This window comes from Salmo salar, chromosome ssa13, assembly GCF_905237065.1.
Source record: "Salmo salar chromosome ssa13, Ssal_v3.1, whole genome shotgun sequence".
Taxonomy (NCBI): domain Eukaryota; kingdom Metazoa; phylum Chordata; class Actinopteri; order Salmoniformes; family Salmonidae; genus Salmo; species Salmo salar.
In genome coordinates this window covers 90246806-90265730 of record NC_059454.1, presented here as the reverse complement: position 1 = coordinate 90265730, position 18925 = coordinate 90246806, and the positions used below count along the sequence as shown (strand labels likewise).

Here is an 18925-nt window from a genome sequence, read left to right as displayed (position 1 = left end):
TCGATGAAATCCAGAATATATTTAACACGTTGGCAATGTTATGCTAGGTTGCCAATTTAAAACACCATTGTTAAAATAATGGTGGATTTCCCATTTCAGGCCCAAAGCGGTGGACAGTGTCACACACAAGAATGCGGCAGGCGCATTTCTGATTAAAGACAGTACAATAAACCTCTAAACACAATACACAACGTTATGATTAAAATTAGATCGAATCAAGAGAAGAAATATATTAAACTAATTACTTTTTTATTCTCACCTGTTGACTCTCGAAAGTCCACGCACTGTCTGGTAAAGATGCATCAAGCACGTTTATCATTTCCTTAAAGTCAGTGGTGCTGCTGGGCTTAACGAGGGTGAAATCACTGAACTCTGACATTGGAGAGAGATACGACCTGAACGACTGGCTCTGAGACAACATGTCCCCTCCCAGGACCTCCACATACTTAATAGGGCCGTCAGTATTCAGCTGGATCTGCAGGTTTCTGTTGGGATTCTTGTATCCATCAGAGTCAGCCCGTCTGATACAGCAACTCGAGCTGCTCCTACTGTTTCTAACGCACTTCACCACTAAGATGACAAAAGTTAACAAAGACAAGACGGACACTGAGGCCAGAGAGACGATCAAATAAAAGGTGGTTTTACTGTTTCTCTTGCTGGGCTCTGCTGTTTTCTGTCGGTATTCCGAGATGGGTTCGTGTAGCCCGTCCTCTAACAGTATATTGACTGTGACTGTGGTGGACTGGACCGGATCCCCATTGTCCTTTATCTCTATAAGCAGCCTCTGAGAGGAGTCATCCTGCTCTGAAACAGCGCGTTTTGTCCTCACCTCACCTGTGTAAAGACTAACACTGAACAGAGACGAGTCTGTGGCCTCCGTCAGCCTATAGGAAATCAAGGCGTTGTGGCCCGAGTCTGCGTCCACTGCCGATATCTTAGTTGCGAGGTGGCCTGCTTTAGCGGACCGGGACATCTTCTGATGGGAGACAGAGCCCATGACAGCGGAGGGGTAAATAACAGCGGGGACATTGTCGTTCTGGTCCAGGATAAAAACATGAACCGTGGTGTTGCTGCTCAGAGTCGGAGAGCCGTGGTCCTTTGCCTGCACCTGAATCTGAAGCACCTTTAGTTTCTCATAGTCAAACGAGTGCATGCTGTAGATGCTGCCGTTATCTGAGTTGATATAAATATAGGAGGAGACTGACACGTCTTGTATTTTAGAGTCTAATATAGAATAGGAGATCTTTGCATTCTCACCTATATCTGGATCTGTAGCGGACACTGAACACATTTTTGATCCAGCAGCATTGTTCTCTCTGACATAGACACTGTAAGATGTTTGGGAGAAAATTGGAGGGTTGTCATTAACGTCTAAAATATTCACTGTTATTATTTTATTTGAGGTGAGAGGTGGGGACCCTGAATCCGATGCTTCAAGCTCAATATGGTATTCAGGGAATGTTTCTCGGTCTAATGTTGAATCTGTTACTAGTGTGTAATGGTTAGAAAACGAGGGGTTTAATTTGAAAGGATAATCAAAAGACATACGAAGGGAGACCTTACCATTGTCCCCAGAGTCTAAATCCTTGGCACTAATCAGAGCTACCATAGTTCCTACTGGGGCATCCTCTCTAACGGGTTTGGGTATGGAGGTGATGCTGATCTCGGGTGGGTTATCATTAACATCGACTACAGTCACTTGAACGCTGCTGTGGCTCTCCATAGATGGCGTACCTTTGTCTGCAGCGCATACATCAAATTTAAACGAAGGACTTATCTCGTAATCTAATGACTGTGATAAAGTAATTTCTCCAGTGTCTTGATTTATAACAAATTGCGTTTGAATGGAGTCTGCTGTATGTGATTCGAATGAATACTCTATTTTACTGTTTGTGCCTTCATCCAAGTCGTTGGCTCTAACCGTCAATACTAATGTCCCGGGAGCTGTACTTTCGCTCATTTGGATTTCGTATAAGTCTTGCTCAAAAATGGGCGCATTGTCATTTATGTCTAGCACCAGCACTGCAATTTGCGTAGTTCCAGATCTTGCTGGAGTACCTCCATCAAACGCGGTAAGAATTAGATTGTGCACGGGTTGCTGTTCCCGGTCTACAGCCTTTTCCAGAATTAGCTCAGGAACTTTTGTGCCGTCTTTATTGTTTTTAACTTTCAAAGCAAATAAGTAATTTTTATTCAGAGCATAGGAGCGTAAAGCATTCACTCCAACGTCAAGGTCCTGTGCCGTTTCCAAACGAAACCGAACGCCAGGGAGAGTTGATTCGGACACTTTTATAGTGTTCTCGTCTGACATGAAACGTGGAGAATTGTCATTTAAATCCTGTATTTCCACCTCGATCCGATAAAATTGCAGGGGATCCTCAATGATAAGCTCCAGGGGTAACAAACAACTGGCGCTTAGTCCGCATAGGCTCTCTCTGTCTATTCTCTCATTAACAATGAGGTCGCCCTTTCCCAAATCCACACTGAAATACTGCTTAGCACCCTCCAAGGCTATCCTCAATTTACGATCAGAGATCTTTGAGATTTCCAAGCCCAAGTCTTTAGCTATATTCCCAACAACAGAGCCCGCTTTCAATTCCTCAGGAATGGTGTATCGAGTCTGCGCCTCTATTGTACTCCACAAGAGAAAGAACATCCACAGCGCCAGCCATGGCAAAACCTTAGTCTTTACTAGCGTCCACATCTCCACAAAGTGTGTGCAATAGACAAAGGACTTGATTCGTCACACATCGCAAGAGAACGCAACGCAATTGCAAATATCCCGTAAATTATTAAATTAACAATGTAAAAACGGGAATAAATCCAATAGGCTACATGTACATCGATGTGCGCCCAGATTTGTCTCTCCCAGCTCTGTGCATGGTAAGGGATGCAGCGGTGTGGTTGGGGTGGGACTAGATCTCTTTGTACAGTTCAGTTTATGATTGGATTACAGAGGTCCAATAATTACCACCAGAAGCAGTCCTGAATTAAAGAAACAGTGCAACAGAAGATAGAGGATGAGAGTTAATGCTATACGTCAGTGTTTCTCCAGTCCTCCAGTATCCCCAGTCCTCCAGTATCCCGAACAGCACACATGTTTGTTGTGTCCCCAGACAAGCACACCTGATTCAACTTGTCAACTAATCATCAAGCCCTGAATGAGTTGGATCAGGTGAGTTTGTCTGGGGCTACAACAACAATGCGAGCTGATGCGGTACTCAAAAACTGGAGCTGGGAAACACTGTAATAGGAAGCAGTACATACTGACTGGCTTGACTAGATTGCATTTTCGTGGACATAAAAATCATAGGCTAATTATTTGGTCTGAATGCCATGAAGTGTTTTTTTTTTTAAGTTCTAAAACATTTAATCATCAATGGAATCTGTGATAAAACAGGAAGAGTGTAATTCATGACAATAGAATTTCACAAATTGACTGTGAGACGCACATGGAACCCTTCATTTTTAGGAGTAAATGGCGACTATTTTGATCCCTTACAATGTTTAATTATAGCGTTATCTTCATGCATTTTGAACAATGGGTGAATAATACTGTCAAAATAGCATATTGACGTTCATGTGAAAACTACAGTACAACAATTGTATGTACTGTGTATTATTGAAAAACACAGTTCTAAAATAGAACAAAACCTCCTATATGTATGAAAATGTATCCAAAATCATAAACACTATATACTGACAGAACATACATGATCAGAATCAATGTGAGGAAAAATACTGGCGTTCGTTTTTGTTTTCAGTACCAAGAAGGTGGACAGCGCCAAACTGAAAAACAAAGACAAACTGAACAACTGTGTAAAAACCAATTCAAGACATGAACAGTTGAAATAATGGCTAGAGAACACGTGCATAACGTAAGTCAAAAACAAAAGTACAAGTAAAATGTAAAGAAAAGGCAGGAGAACTATTTATGAAACAGCGCAGCCATCTCAGCTGTAAAAATCTACCAATTAAACAGGCCATCAACGTGACGAAGAATTCATGCATTTGCTTTCAGTTCAGCGCCACGGTAGTGGACAACACCAAAATGCAACAGTGAAGATAAACAGAATAGCACAAACTAATTCAAGACATGGACAATTCAAATAATTAATTAATTTGTTAACGATTTCCAAAGGATACAAAAAATGGTAGGACATTGCAGGAAACATGTTTATGAAACCACACGGAGGTATTATGCATAGGGCGTAGACATCTACCAATGGGAGCTAAAATGACGAATCCAAACAATATCCTCACCTGTTGGCTCTCGAATGTCCACGTACTATCAGGTAAAGATGCGTCAATCACGTTTATCGTTTCCTTAAAGTCAGTGGTGCTGCTGGGCTTAACGAGGGTGAAATCACTGAACTCTGACATTGGAGAGAGATACGACCTGAACGACTGGCTCTGAGACAACATGTCCCCTCCCAGGACCTCCACATACTTAATAGGGCCGTCAGTATTCAGCTGGATCTGCAGGTTTCTGTTGGGATTCTTGTATCCATCAGATTCAGCCCGTCTGATACAGCAACTCGAGCTGCTCCTACTGTTTCTAACGCACTTCACCACTAAGATGACAAAAGTTAACAAAGACAAGACGGACACTGAGGCCAGAGAGATGATCAAATAAAAGGTGGTTTTACTGTTTCTCTTGCTGGGCTCTGTTGTTTTCTGGCGGTATTCCGATATGGGCTCGTGTAGCCCGTCCTCTAACAGTATATTGACTGTGACTGTGGCGGACTGGACCGGATCCCCATTGTCCTTTATCTCTATAAGCAGCCTCTGAGAGGAGTCATCCTGCTCTGAAACAGCGCGGTTTGTCCTCACCTCACCTGTGTAAAGACTAACACTGAACAGAGACGAGTCTGTGGCCTCCGTCAGCCTATAGGAAATCAAGGCGTTGTGGCCCGAGTCTGCGTCCACTGCCGATATCTTAGTTGTGAGGTGGCCTGCTTTAGCGGACCGGGACATCTTCTGATGGGAGACAGAGCCCATGACAGCGGAGGGGTAAATAACAGCGGGGACATTGTCGTTCTGGTCCAGGATAAAAACATGAACCGTGGTGTTGCTGCTCAGAGACGGAGAGCCGTGGTCCTTTGCCTGCACCTGAATCTGAAACACCTTCAGTGTCTCATAGTCAAACGAGTGCATGCTGTAGATGCTGCCGTTATCTGAGTTGATGTACATATAGGAGGAGACTGACACGTCTTGTACTTTAGAGTCTAATATAGAATAGGAGATCTTTGCATTCTCACCTATATCTGGATCTGTAGCGGACACTGAACACATTATTGACCCAGCAGCATTGTTCTCTCTGACATAGACAGTGTAAGATAGCTGAGAGAAAATTGGAGGATTGTCATTCACGTCTAAAACTCGTACAATAACGTCCTTTTGTGAAGTAAGGGGAGGAGAGCCCGAATCAGAGGCGAGAATTTTCAGCTTATATTCAGAAAGTTCCTCTCTGTCGAGTTTAGAGTCTGTAACTATTGCATAATTGTCAGCAAACGACGTTTTCAGTTTAAATGGATATGTACCTAGTAAACTCACACGGACCTTCCCATTACCCACTGAATCTAGATCTTTCGAGCCTATCAAAGCAACAACTGTTCCTAAAGGAGCATCTTCTTTCACAGGGTTAGGTAAAGAGGTCAGGACTATTTCAGGTGCGTTATCGTTCACATCTAATACATCTATCTGAACAGAGCAGTGCCCTTCCAAAGAGGCGACGGCTTTGTCTGTTGCGCGGATATTCAATTCATAAGTGTGACTCTCTTCGTAATCCAGACTGCCAGTCACAGTGATCTGTCCAGTCTCAGAGTCAATAGAAAACATTTCATGTATGAAGTCTGGCGTCTGCTCAGCAAAAGAGTATTGTACCACTCCATTAACACCATCGTCAGCATCAGTGGCTTTAACGATTATCACCACTGTACTTTCCGGTGAATTTTCTCGTAAAGAAGATTCATAAAGCGATTTCTCAAAGATTGGGGCATTGTCATTGATATCTACAACTTGAACAGTGACCTCCGTAGTCCCTGAACGGGCAGGGCTACCCCCATCTAATGCTGTCAGCACAAGCTGATGAACGGCCTGTTTCTCTCTGTCTAGTGCTTTTTGTAAAACTAACTCTGGTATTTTCGTCCCATCTCTACTTGTCTTAACATTTATAACAAACAAGTCATTTTGATTTAATTTGTATGAGCTGAGGGAATTGGAGCCCACATCAGGATCTTTTGCACCTGTAAGTGGAAATCGTGCCCCAGTCGCTGTAGATTCTGCAATATTAAGAACACGTTCGGTAGAAAGAAAGACTGGGCCATTATCATTGATATCCTGGACTTCCACCTCAACTCGGTAAAGCTGGAGGGGTTCCTCAATAACAACCTGCAGTGGTAACAGACAACTGGCGCTTTGTCCGCACAGACTCTCTCTGTCTATCCTCTCAGTGACAACCAACTCGCCTTTTCCCAAATCCACACTGAAATACTGCTTATCAGCCTCGGAGGCTATCCTTAATTTTCGCACAAACATCTCAAATGCTTCCAAACCAAGATCCTTTGCAATATTACCAACTATAGATCCTTCTTTCAATTCCTCTGGAATAGTGTAGCGGATCTGCGCTTCTATTGTATTCCACAGCAGAAAAAACAACCAGAACGCCCCTTTAGGCAGAATATGTATCCTTACAATCTCCATTTCCAAAGAAGATGTACATTTGATGCAAACGAAGTTCTTGGATTGCAATACATCGCAATATTAAACAATTAGATCATGAACATTCCAGTATCATTCAAGCACGAAATATTGCAAAAATATTCCCATTCACTGTATCGATGTGAGCGTAGCTCCGTCTCTCCCAGCTCTGTGCATTGCATGGGTTACTGTGCTGTGGGCTGGGGGAGGGAGTAGATCTCTTTGTACAAAGCTGCATGGTATTGGTGCTCAGAGCTCCAATAGATTATGACTGGGACCAGTGCTGCATTAAAGCAGCAGTACAGGCCCAGGCTAAGGTAAATGACAAAAACCATGTAGTATGCTCTAAAATCAGAAAAAAATAAATCAACTGTTTTTCCTTGGACGCTAATAAAAAAAATGGAAGGCACAATTAGAAGTAGAATGCAACAAAATTCGTTCTGTTAGGTCTACTACTTTAAAAACAAAACATTCAAGCATAACAGTTGGTCCCCAATATTTTGTGACGTATCCTATTGATGCAATAATGGCGTTTATTATCGTATTAAAACTGTAAATAAAGATAAACAATTATCTAATGGTTTGTTTACAGACACAAAACAAACGAGGTGTTTTACTAGCTGATGTTTTAATGAGGGGCTGTATACAATGATGAAGTGGACAAATATTCACTCAGTGGTCTTCCTGAAGCAAACCAGACAGCAACAAAACAATCACATCTCAGCCCGTCAGCAGAACTATTGACTTCCGTTTCAGGACCTTGGACAGCACCAAGTCAGAGCTGCTACATGCTGACAGACCGCGCGCATGTTGGTTTTGTCCCCCCACACCAGACGCGATCAGGACACGCAGGTTGAAATATCAAAACAAACTCTAAACCAACTATTTTAATTTTTGGGACAGGTCGAAAACGTTAAACATTTATGGAAATGTAATTAGCTAGCTTGGGCTGCTCAAATACTATAACAGTTTTTTATAGGGCAGCTCTGACCAACATCTCCAATATCGTCTCATTGATTGGACTCCAGGTTAGCTGACTCCCGACTCCAATTAGCTTTTGGAAAAGTCATTAGCCTAGGGGTTCACATACTTTTTCCAACCTACACTGTGAATTTTTAAATTATCTATTCAATATAGACAAGTAAAATACAATAATTTGTGTCACTAGTTTAAGCACACTGTGTTTGTCTATTGTTGTGACTAAGATGAAGATCAGATCAAATGTGATGACTATGCAGAAATCCAGGTAATTCCGAAGTGTTCACATACTTTTTATTGCCACTGTATTTTGTAACAATATGTGTAATTAGTTTTTTTAAACCCATGTTTTGATTCATCTAAAACAGTTTGAATGAGGTATTTGAGCTAAAGTTCATAGTGCGCTTTGTGTAAAGTTCTAATCCCAAACGATCACCTAAACCTTATGCAGTTGTGAAGCTCTGAAATGATTTGTAGTCAGGTACCATCTATCTGGATGTGACTTTGCCTCAGGAGGCAAGGTGGAGTTATACCCAGACTGCTTACAGATTACATAATAATGAGCTCTCCAAAAGTGCCCAAGGAGTAGGGTTTAAAGGGCAATTTGAGTTTGAAGAAATTATAAAATGATAACATTTATTTTATTCTAAATAAAGGTTTGGAAGTTGAACACTGTTGTTTCTTTTTGCATATTCCTTTGTATAGAAATAATAATTTGGAGTAAATTATCCCGAGTATGTTGAGGTAACTATTTGCATCAGCTTTTTAAGTATAGTTGTGAGTATATATTTGAGTAGTAGGAACCCAATTTAAATACATTTTACTAACCTGAGTACCATAAGAAACTGAGCAAAAACATTTGTAGATATAACATAGAATATCAGTTATGATACTGAGAAAATCCAGCAAATTAAACTTACAATATTAGTTTGTAACTGATTACAGTAAGTATATCAAACTTCTAACATTAGTTCTGGGACTTGAAGGACTTAAGCAGGTCAAACAAAAAAAGAACTGTTCTGAACCTGATAAAATTAAAATTGAAAGGAATTTTTGAGATCCAGTTAGTTGTTTGAACTTAATATATTTGAGTTTGTAATACACTAAAAGCGAAGCCTATTATACTTAAATTATCCTCCTTTACTTAAACAGCTGATGCAAATAGTTACCAAAACATTTTTAAGTAAAAGGGGCACAATATTTTTTACAGTGTGGACCCCACTTGATCTTTCAATCACCCACGTAGGAATATGCTCCTAAAAAACAATGATGAGATGGCAGATGATGGACTTGCAGAGCGTTGAGCGTCACGAACCATGTCCTATTTTAGTGCCTGGCTACATAGATGCTCGTTGAGCGTCACAAAGCAAGTTCTATTTTAGTGCCTGGCTACATAGTCGCTCGCTGAGCGTCACAAACCAAGTTCTATTTTAGTGCCTGGCTACATAGTCGCTCGCTGAGCGTCACAAACCAAGTCCTATTTTAGTGCCTGGCTACATAGACGCTCGCTGAGCGTCACAAACCAAGTCCTATTTTAGTGCCTGGCTACATAGATGCTCGTTGAGCGTCACAAAGCAAGTTCTATTTTAGTGCCTGGCTACATAGTCGCTCGCTGAGCGTGTGGGTGTAATGATTGAATAACATGTATGTGTACATTTATTTTGTAATGGGAGCGGTGTGGTCAGCATGTTAGGCTATGGGCAATTCCATAGTAGCATAGTTATGTTGAGACTCAGATTTTTCACTTTAAAATGTGTGCCAAACAAAAACCAATGATTGCAAAGTTAAACAAACCATAGAACTCTATGCACAATGAACACTTTTAACAATTTACACAGAAAATGTGACAAAAACATATTTACTTGAAGAGCAGTGCAGATGCAAAGTTTGGTAAGAGAATGAAAAACAAATCAACTTGTTTTTTTAAGTAAATGTGTTTTTGTAAAATGTTCTGTGGAAATTGTTAAAAGTCGTCCTTGTCGTCCTTGTGCATAAGATATGGTTTGTGGCATCTTCTGTGATGCCGTGTCGAGACGTTGCGTCACTCGGGATGCCGTCTTCTTCTTCTTCTCCTTCTTTTTAAGCCCATAACCATGTGTGTGAGGTGTATAGTTTTGCTTCAAAGTAGATTTGCTTAAGAATACCAAGAAACACTCTGTGTGACCCTGATTTAGCCGACAGCAGTAGAAGGTTAAAGTGTTAAAAACCAAGATATGGTCACTATGGCAGGGTTCCCCTCAAATAAGAAGGGCACTACGCCACCTTGTTGGTTTGGCTGTGGCACTATGGAAACTGAAATGTAGTAATGATAGAGTAACTATCTTTGTTGGCCAATGAGATTGTTATGAATTGCGAAATAGGTCGTTCATCAAGTCCTAGCAGTATCATGTTCCTCAATGAATTCAGAGCATTTCAGCAGTAGGTTATCTCGACACAGAGCGCACCCAAAGCATACAATTGTCAAATCATACAAACTTTGCAATGGCAGTCAAACAAAAGTTAAATGACCAAAGTTGCTAAACTTGCTAGATAATCTCCTTCAACGCATGACAGAATATCTCCTATATTTGATGAAGAGTGGAAATAGTTTAAATATCAAGGTATCTTAACGGGGACCAACTCTGTTATAAAAATATCGATATATACTATCAGATCGTTTGTTGATCATACATTCTCTACCGAAGCTATCATTTGTACGAAACAGCGCAGAGAAGCGGAGGAAATGTTATACAAGTATTTTGACATGCATATGCGAGAGACGTGCTGTGATAATGCAACCTATGAAATGAAATAGGAATTTTCATGCGAGACAGGAGTAGGATTTTGCGTTTCATTGGGTTTGGGCCTGGATAGGAAAATAGCCTAGGCTTCAGGACAGAAGAAGATATAGCATTTTCCCCTCATCCTTCTCTGAATTGTTAACAGACTTAATGACTGTGACAGAGATGTAGTGAATTATGCATAGGCCTGTCAAATTTGTGACTGTCTAAAGCAGGCCTGGGCAATTCCAGTTCTCGGGGGGTGGTCGGGGTCACACGTTCCGCCCATCCCTAGCAAACACACCTGAGTTAAACTAATTGTATTTTGAACTGAATATCATGATTATTTGATTATTTGATTATTGGAGTCCGGCGTTTTAGCTGGGGCTGGGGAAAAGTGTGAGTTGCCCAGGCCTGGTCGAAAGAGTCAAAATGACAGCTCAACGAGACACACATTATTTTATATTCTAGGGGTTTCCAGTAGGATTTATTAACTGCATTCGGGTTGTGTGTGCAGTTCTGCAGTGTCAATTATGCGTGTGCTTTGAATTTATGGCGAGTTTGTGAGGTAAATACGGTAAAGGCTATGCTTCTATGCGACAACCGGTTGTGCTATTTATTTTTGGTAATCTTCTGGTGCGCATTTTGGGTATTTTGTGGAATTCCATCAGTGCGACATTGGGGACATTTTTAGTAATTTCCTGGGTCTTGTCATTTTATTTTTGGGGGGAAATGTGAAGAATTTTCCCAGGACAGTCCCGGGATCCCGGTTACCCATATTAATCCCTATTACCATGGAATTGCCTGTATGCAGTTTAAACAGCCTCATAATGGTTGACAAAATAACTACTCAAACGAGCGGGGAAAACTGTCATTAACTTGCTTGAAACCTACTATTAACATCAACATATATCAAATGGAAGTATACAAAATGTGTTCTAATGTTTGTTCTAATCTAATGTAGTGGAAAATGCATAGCAATATATTACAAAAACTGGACATGTCATAACCCTCATTTAAGCAGGAATTGTGCTCACCTGTTGGCTCTCGAACGTCCACGCACTATCAGGTAAAGATGCATCAAGCACGTTTATCATTTCCTTAAAGTCAGTGGTGCTGCTGGGCTTAACGAGGGTGAAATCACTGAACTCTGACATTGGAGAGAGATACGACCTGAACGACTGGCTCTGAGACAACATGTCCCCTCCCAGGACCTCCACATACTTAATAGGGCCGTCAGTATTCAGCTGGATCTGCAGGTTTCTGTTGGGATTCTTGTATCCATCAGATTCAGCCCGTCTGATACAGCAACTCGAGCTGCTCCTACTGTTTCTAACGCACTTCACCACTAAGATGACAAAAGTTAACAAAGACAAGACGGACACTGAGGCCAGAGAGATGATCAAATAAAAGGTGGTTTTACTGTTTCTCTTGCTGGGCTCTGCTGTTTTCTGGCGGTATTCCGAGATGGGCTCGTGTAGCCCGTCCTGTAACAGTATATTGACTGTGACTGTGGCGGACTGGACCGGATCCCCATTGTCCTTTATCTCTATAAGCAGCCTCTGAGAGGAGTCATCCTGCTCTGAAACAGCGCGGTTTGTCCTCACCTCACCTGTGTAAAGACTAACACTGAACAGAGACGAGTCTGTGGCCTCCGTCAGCCTATAGGAAATCAAGGCGTTGTGGCCCGAGTCTGCGTCCACTGCCGATATCTTAGTTGTGAGGTGGCCTGCTTTAGCGGACCGGGACATCTTCTGATGGGAGACAGAGCCCATGACAGCGGAGGGGTAAATAACAGCGGGGACATTGTCGTTCTGGTCCAGGATAAAAACATGAACCGTGGTGTTGCTGCTCAGAGACGGAGAGCCGTGGTCCTTTGCCTGCACCTGAATCTGAAACACCTTCAGTGTCTCATAGTCAAACGAGTGCATGCTGTAGATGCTGCCGTTATCTGAGTTGATGTACATATAGGAGGAGACTGACACGTCTTGAACTGTACAGTCTAATATAGAATAGGAGATCTTAGCATTCTCACCCATGTCTGTATCAGAGGCGGACACTGAGCTCAGGAAAGATCCCGGGGTGCCATTTTCTTTAACATAAACAGTATACGAGGGCTGGGAAAACACTGGAGGGTTATCATTTACATCTAAGATTTCCACAGTCACGGTTTTCTTTGTAGATAAAGGTGGGTACCCTGAATCAACTGCAGTTATGACCACATCATACTCCGGGAACGTCTCTCGGTCTAATGGGCCGTTGGTCACCAGTGCGTAATGGTTGGAGACGGAGGGCTTCAGGGTGAACGGTGAGCCCGGTGTCATGTTTAACTTTACTTTGCCATTCTCACCACCATCTAAGTCTTTAGCGCTAATCAATGCAATAACCATCCCAGGGGATGAATTCTCCGGTATTGGACTGGTGAGTGAGGTTATAATAATTTCAGGGGCATTATCATTAACATCAGCAATCTTTATCTTTATACTGCATTGTCCCTCCATTTGTGGATTGCCTTTATCTTTTGCCATTATGTCGAATTTATGCAAATGTGTTACTTCATAATCAAGCTTCCCTTTGATAGTTACATCTCCAGTATTAGAACCAACGTCAAGTAATGACAATATTGTATCGGGGGTTTGGTCTGCAAAGAAATACTCGATCACTCCATTTAGTCCTTCGTCAGAATCAGTTGCTTTGACGTTTAGAACCGTAGTGCCAACTGGTGTATTCTCAGCGACAGATACTTCATAAAATTGTCTTTCAAATTGGGGAGAATTATCGTTAATATCTAACACTATGACCGTGATTTCAGAGGTGCCAGATCGCGCAGGATTCCCTCCGTCTACAGCGGTGAGCACGAGCTTATGAACTGCCTTCTTCTCTCTGTCTAATGAAGTCTTTAGTACAAGCTCTGGTATTTGTGTGCCATCTTGGGTCTTCACATTTAACAAGAAATGATCATTATCACTGACACTATAGGACCGTAAGGAGTTTGAGGTTACGTCAGGGTCATATGCGCTTTCGATTGTGAACTTCGCACCTGCAGTGATAGACTCAGCTATTTTCAAAACCCTTTCATTTGTAAGGAAACTCGGAGAATGATCATTTATATCCTGTATGTCGATTTCAATGCGATGCAGCTGTAGGGGATTTTCAACTATAACCTCCAATGGTAACAGACAAGGGACGCTCTCTCCACATAACTCCTCTCTGTCTATCCTCTCATTGACAACCAGTTCACCATTTTCCAAATCCACACTGAAATACTGCTTACCAGCATCAGAGGCTATCCTTAGTTTACGGTCATAAAGCTCAGATATTCCCAAACCAAAGTCCTTAGCTATATTCCCAACAACAGAGCCCACGTTCAATTCCTCAGGTATGGTGTATCGAATCTGTGCCTCTATTGTATTCCACAGGAGAACAAATTGATAAATCCAGAACACTTGCCACTTCAAAAGAACATGAATACTCATTGTCCTTTGTTCCATTGAGTCAGTCTCCTGTTCGCAGGAAATACCATCCCACAATATGGAAATAAAAGGTATTCCCCGTACACATTTCCACGAAGTTCAAACAGACTGTGTTTTGTTTCCAGTCAGTGCAAGAGTAGCTCCCAGATCTGAGCATTGTAGGCTAAAGGATGAGATGCTGAGGCTGAGGGGAGGGAGTAGATCCCTTTGTATGGCTCTACACAGTATTGGTGCAAAGAACACTCTGCTACAGCCCAATCACTGATTCACTTGATCTTAAAGGCACACTATGTTTACACTGGAGAAGAACGCTTAAAACACAGAAACAGATGAGCAGCACAATGTATTCACTCACAATAAAATATGTTACTTTGATTCAGAAGTAATAAATGTGCTACTTTACTAAACAGATGTGGTAATTCTATAAATTCTGAATTAAATAATAAATGATGAATGCAAACATAGGCCTATATTATGTTTATTATTATTACTAGTATTATTATTAATATTATTATTATAGCAGAACTGTATCCTTTGAAGCCCTCCGTTTACTGTACTCTTTCTGCCGTCGTGTGGCAATGAGAGTGAAGCACAGCCTAGTGGTGTTCTCATAGCGCGTCATAAGGAGCAGGAAGCCAGTCTCTCTCATCCTCACACACGTCTAATCCCAGTAGCCTGCTCAATCTGAACGGGAGGGGGAGTAACGGGCTGGGAATGAAAGGATCGTGAGAGAGGGGAGTGAAAAGGAGGATAGAGGTTTCACTCACACATACACGCACACATGCACACACACGAACACACACACACACGATTTAGTAGTGTGTTTTTACATAGCGGTAGTACATACACTGAGTGTACAAAATATTAAGAAAACATACACTTTCCATGACATAAACTGACCAGCTGAATCCAGGTGAAACCTATGATCTCTTATTGATGTCACCTGTTAACTCCACTTCAGTCAGTGTAGATGAAGGGGAGGAGACAGGTTAAATAAGGATTTTTAAGCCTTGAGACAGTTAAGACATGGATTGTGTATGTGTGCCATTCAGAGGGTGAATGGGCAAAACAAAATATTGAAGTGCCTTTGAACGGGATATGGTAGTAGGTGCCAGGCACACCGGTTTGAGTGTGTCAAGAACTGCAACACTGCTGGGTTTTTCACACTCAACAGTTTCCCGTGTGTATCAAGAATGGTCCACCACCCAAAGGACATCCAGCCAACTTGACACAACTGTGAGAAGCATTGGAGTCAACATGGTCCAGCACTCCTGTGGAAGGCTTTCGACACCTTGTAGAATCCATGCCCCAGACGAATGGAGGCTGTTCTGAGGGCAAAGAGGGGTGCAACTCAATATTAGGAAGGTGCTCCTAATGTTTTGAACACTAAGTGTATTTCATTATTTTACTAATTTGCCTATCTAACTGATTGAGGAAGTATTTAGCAAAGATAGTTTAAATCTGTGTCTTTAGGCTATAACGATTTGTCCTATCTATGTCTTTAGGCTATATAGATTTGTCCTATCTATGTCTTTAGGCTATATAGATTTGTCCTATCTATGTCTTTAGGCTATATAGATTTGTCCTATCTGTGTCTTTAGACTATAGAGATTTGTCCTATCTGTGTCTTTAGGCTATAGAGATTTGTCCTATCTGTGTCTTTAGACTATAGAGATTTGTCCTATCTGTGTCTTTAGGCTATAGAGATTTGTCCTATCTGTGTCTTTAGGCTATAGAGATTTGTCCTATCTGTGTCTTTAAACTATGTGTCTAACCACCACAATATCAATTCGTCCACACTGATTTTTTAACGACAATAGGCTACGACCAGGGGACATAGATTATGTAATCTCACTGGAAACTGCGGGAGCTCGAATTACAGCTTTAGATGAAAATAACGTTTTAATTATGAATCATGCTCATAAACCATATCACAGTGTCATGTAATATGGGCCAGGTCGACAAAACATAAATATAGTCGTATTTCATCACGATGATCAGTGGCAGAATAAGACCCACTTCTGCAGCACCACATTATTCAATCCCTGAAAATAGGTGCGCTGAGGCAGAAAGGAGACCCAAACGCGCTGCACAGACCGAGCGGAGCATTTCAGCACCACGCGGGTGGACAGCGCCACACAGGCGGACAGCTGACGCTGGTGCATGCGGCAGACAATAGGCAGTACGAGAGTTGCATAAACAATGCGCGCCTGTTTCCTCTCACTGGAATGGAAAACACGAGCAAACTGAAAAGATACTTCCTTAGATAAACAGCTTGGTAGCATTTCCTGAGGAAGAATACTAATTTAAATGGCCCCAAACCGCTATGTTCATGCCACTATTTGTCACGTGACCAGATACTTCTTTATCATTCATGAGTGGGTCCTCAATAGCTGAATACATAAACAAGATGTAAAGCCCCTTCTAAGGTACATAACAATAATGATTGAATGGTCCTTTACCCAAAGGAAGATGTTATGGATACAGGTACCGACACATTCATTCCATATTTTTTAATTTCTCTCATACACTGCTCAGATAGATAGAGAGATAGATAGATAGATAGATAGATAGATAGATAGATAGATAGATAGATAGATAGATAGATAGATATGTATGAAATGTATGCATTCACTACTGTAAGTCGCTCTGGATAAGAGCGTCTGCTAAATGACTAAAATGTAAAATGTAGAGAGAGAGAGAGAGAGAGAGAGAGAGAGAGAGAGAGAGAGAGAGAGAGAGAGAGAGAGAGAGAGAGAGAGAGAGAGAGAGAGAGAGAGAGAGAGAGAGAGAGAGAGAGAGAGAGAGAGAGAGAGAGAGAGAGAGAGAGAGAGAGGTAGATACAAGTTTGCTCTTACCTTGTTTGGAGAAACACAGATGGAGCAGATGCAGCGACAACATGAAAAAGAGAATTGAATAAAATCAGATTCATTAGGTCAGGACAGTGACTGTACCCACGGCACACAGAGACATACTTACCAAAACAGAAGAAGAGTTCAGACATAGACCCATCTGACACGTTATCCACCACAGTCACTTAGTATGACCACTGTGTTGTAGAGCAATGAATGATGCTGAATATTAGCATGAAATATCACACTCTGCATGTGTAGTGTGGGTTCCATGTGTGGAACGACCATAGTATTATACTAGTGTTAACTTCATGTTCCCCTTATGCTTCATGAGTAGGGCCTTGAGGTTTCCTGGTCAGGTCCCTTGGTCAGGGAAAATTCAGGGGCCTATAATCATGAGGTCGGTGCCTGAACGTCATTCAGGGAAACACAAGCATGTTTACCATAACCAAAGAGACATGTTTGCTATTACTAAACACAAAATATACTGTATCTTATAATATGTCAGTAGTTATGCATGTTATTTGTATTGTTTTACTGTGTTTGGTCCTTACAATAGCTAACAGAACATGGTTAGATATGCAAGGGTGTGAATATCTCTGTAGTGAACAGAGGAGAGTATGTTTTTGTAATAAATATCACAATCGTCACAAACACCTGCACCAGGAACAACACCATCTTCACTGAGGATAATATAACCGCAGACAAAACGATAGAGAGTTTCAGACACACATTATCCCCTTCTGCTGACCTTGCCCTGCCTCACTGCAGCTTAGGGCTGGCCCATGGCAGGGGTCGCTTCCCAGTGCCTTTTTACCAAACACCCCACAGACATTTAGCTGCAACCCCCCCCCAACTTCTTAAGGAATGGTGCAGTCTTCACCATGAGTCGTCATGGCAACACATCCCACCTCTCCTCATGAAAACTGCAAGCTGCAAGCTGTCTGAGAACCACGCACAGAGAAACACATTCAATTCGAAGGTTTTCACCAAAGGGAAAGGCTACAGTGCAAATGAAGTGTTGATGGGCTGTGTGCAGTGTATGTTCATAGTTAAAGATGAGCATAGCACACTTTCATTGCATTCTAACTCTCTGTTATTACATATAGCTCAGGAAAATCCAAAGCTATAAGAGTAAAGCCAGAGGTCTACTGTCAAACACAGTCTCTGTAAGGACAGGGTTTACTGTGGACAAGTGTTCTATAAAAACACATCTGGTCTATAGCTCACTGTATTAAGCTGTGGTTTTGAACCAAGCTAGAGGGCTATGGGGAGTAGAAATGGATACTGATGTGACATAGTGAAAAGCTTTTTGTTACAGGGAGAGAGATGGAGAAAGACAAAAGAGAGAAACAGATTGAGTGTGTTAGTGAGAGAGAAAGAGAGAGTGAGAGGGGGGGAAGAGAGCGAGAAAGACTTTCTAAATGAATAGACCCTGTGACTCTGTGTATGTAGGTGTATGTGAGCGTATACAGTACAGTACATCTCATCTGAAGACAATACTTTGATTGAACTGAAGAGGAACAGAAGCTAGTGCTGCAGTGAAACCTGCCTCCCACAGCCTTCCTCCTGCTGCTGCATGATGAACAACAACACCTCCCTCCCTCCCTCTGCCTCCACACAGTGGGTTCAGCACCACTAATATACAACCCAGTCACTGGCTGGTAAACAGACAAAGACTCACACACTGAGGACCCCCAGGTCCGATATGGGAAAGTGAGTGCTTGTGATGATGTGATGGTCTGAGAGGAGGAAAAGACTAAGATTGTATGTAATTAAAGGTGTATGGTTGTATAAGTACAGTGGAATATTAAATAAGTGCAACAGTGTAATGGAGTTAGGACAGATTGGTTGATGGATAGTTACAGAGGAAACAAAATGGAACACAACTTAGCTGTTTCATCACTCACAAACATTCAAGGACAGGGACCCTAACATGAACATAACCACAAACACTCAACCACACAACCATAAAAAAAGTCCTACGTTTTTCTAACACATCTAATACCTCAGTATCTATGCAGGATTCTGTGGTTAAAACAGGAGACAAAGATGTGAAGCTGTTGCTGGCGGATGCCAGGCAGATGAGAAATCTCTCTACCTGTCACTAACATGCTCTAATCTAAAAACCCTTACAACCTGTCAGCCATTACTACTGTGA

The 18925-nt window shown here is 41.8% G+C and overlaps 2 protein-coding genes across 23 annotated transcripts in view; both read right to left on the bottom strand.

Annotated features, from left to right (window-relative positions):
* LOC106594404 (protocadherin gamma-C5) overlaps positions 1–18925 on the bottom strand; it is an 81729-nt gene that overhangs the window by 34744 nt on the left and 28060 nt on the right. For 2 of the 22 annotated variants that reach the window (XM_045692379.1, XM_045692380.1), the window contains exon 1: positions 11477–13707. The exons of 14 other annotated variants lie outside the window; for them this stretch is intronic. In XM_045692379.1, the coding sequence (XP_045548335.1) occupies positions 11477–12967 (1491 nt within the window). In that variant the 5' untranslated portion in view covers positions 12968–13707. 6 more of the 22 variants (XM_045692389.1, XM_045692393.1, XM_045692388.1 and 3 more) reach the window with 6 other exon arrangements.
* On the bottom strand, positions 227–2882 carry LOC106594405 (protocadherin gamma-C5-like). Its single transcript, XM_014185771.2, has one exon. It carries the CDS (start codon positions 2702–2704, stop codon positions 242–244), a length of 2463 nt encoding a protein of 820 aa, XP_014041246.2. The 5' UTR covers positions 2705–2882; the 3' UTR covers positions 227–241.

Bases quoted from the DNA above. Each gene is read 5' to 3' on its own strand.
- LOC106594405 (XM_014185771.2), bottom strand. From the start codon at position 2,704: ATGTGGACGCTAGTAAAGACTAAGGTTTTGCCATGGCTGGCGCTGTGG.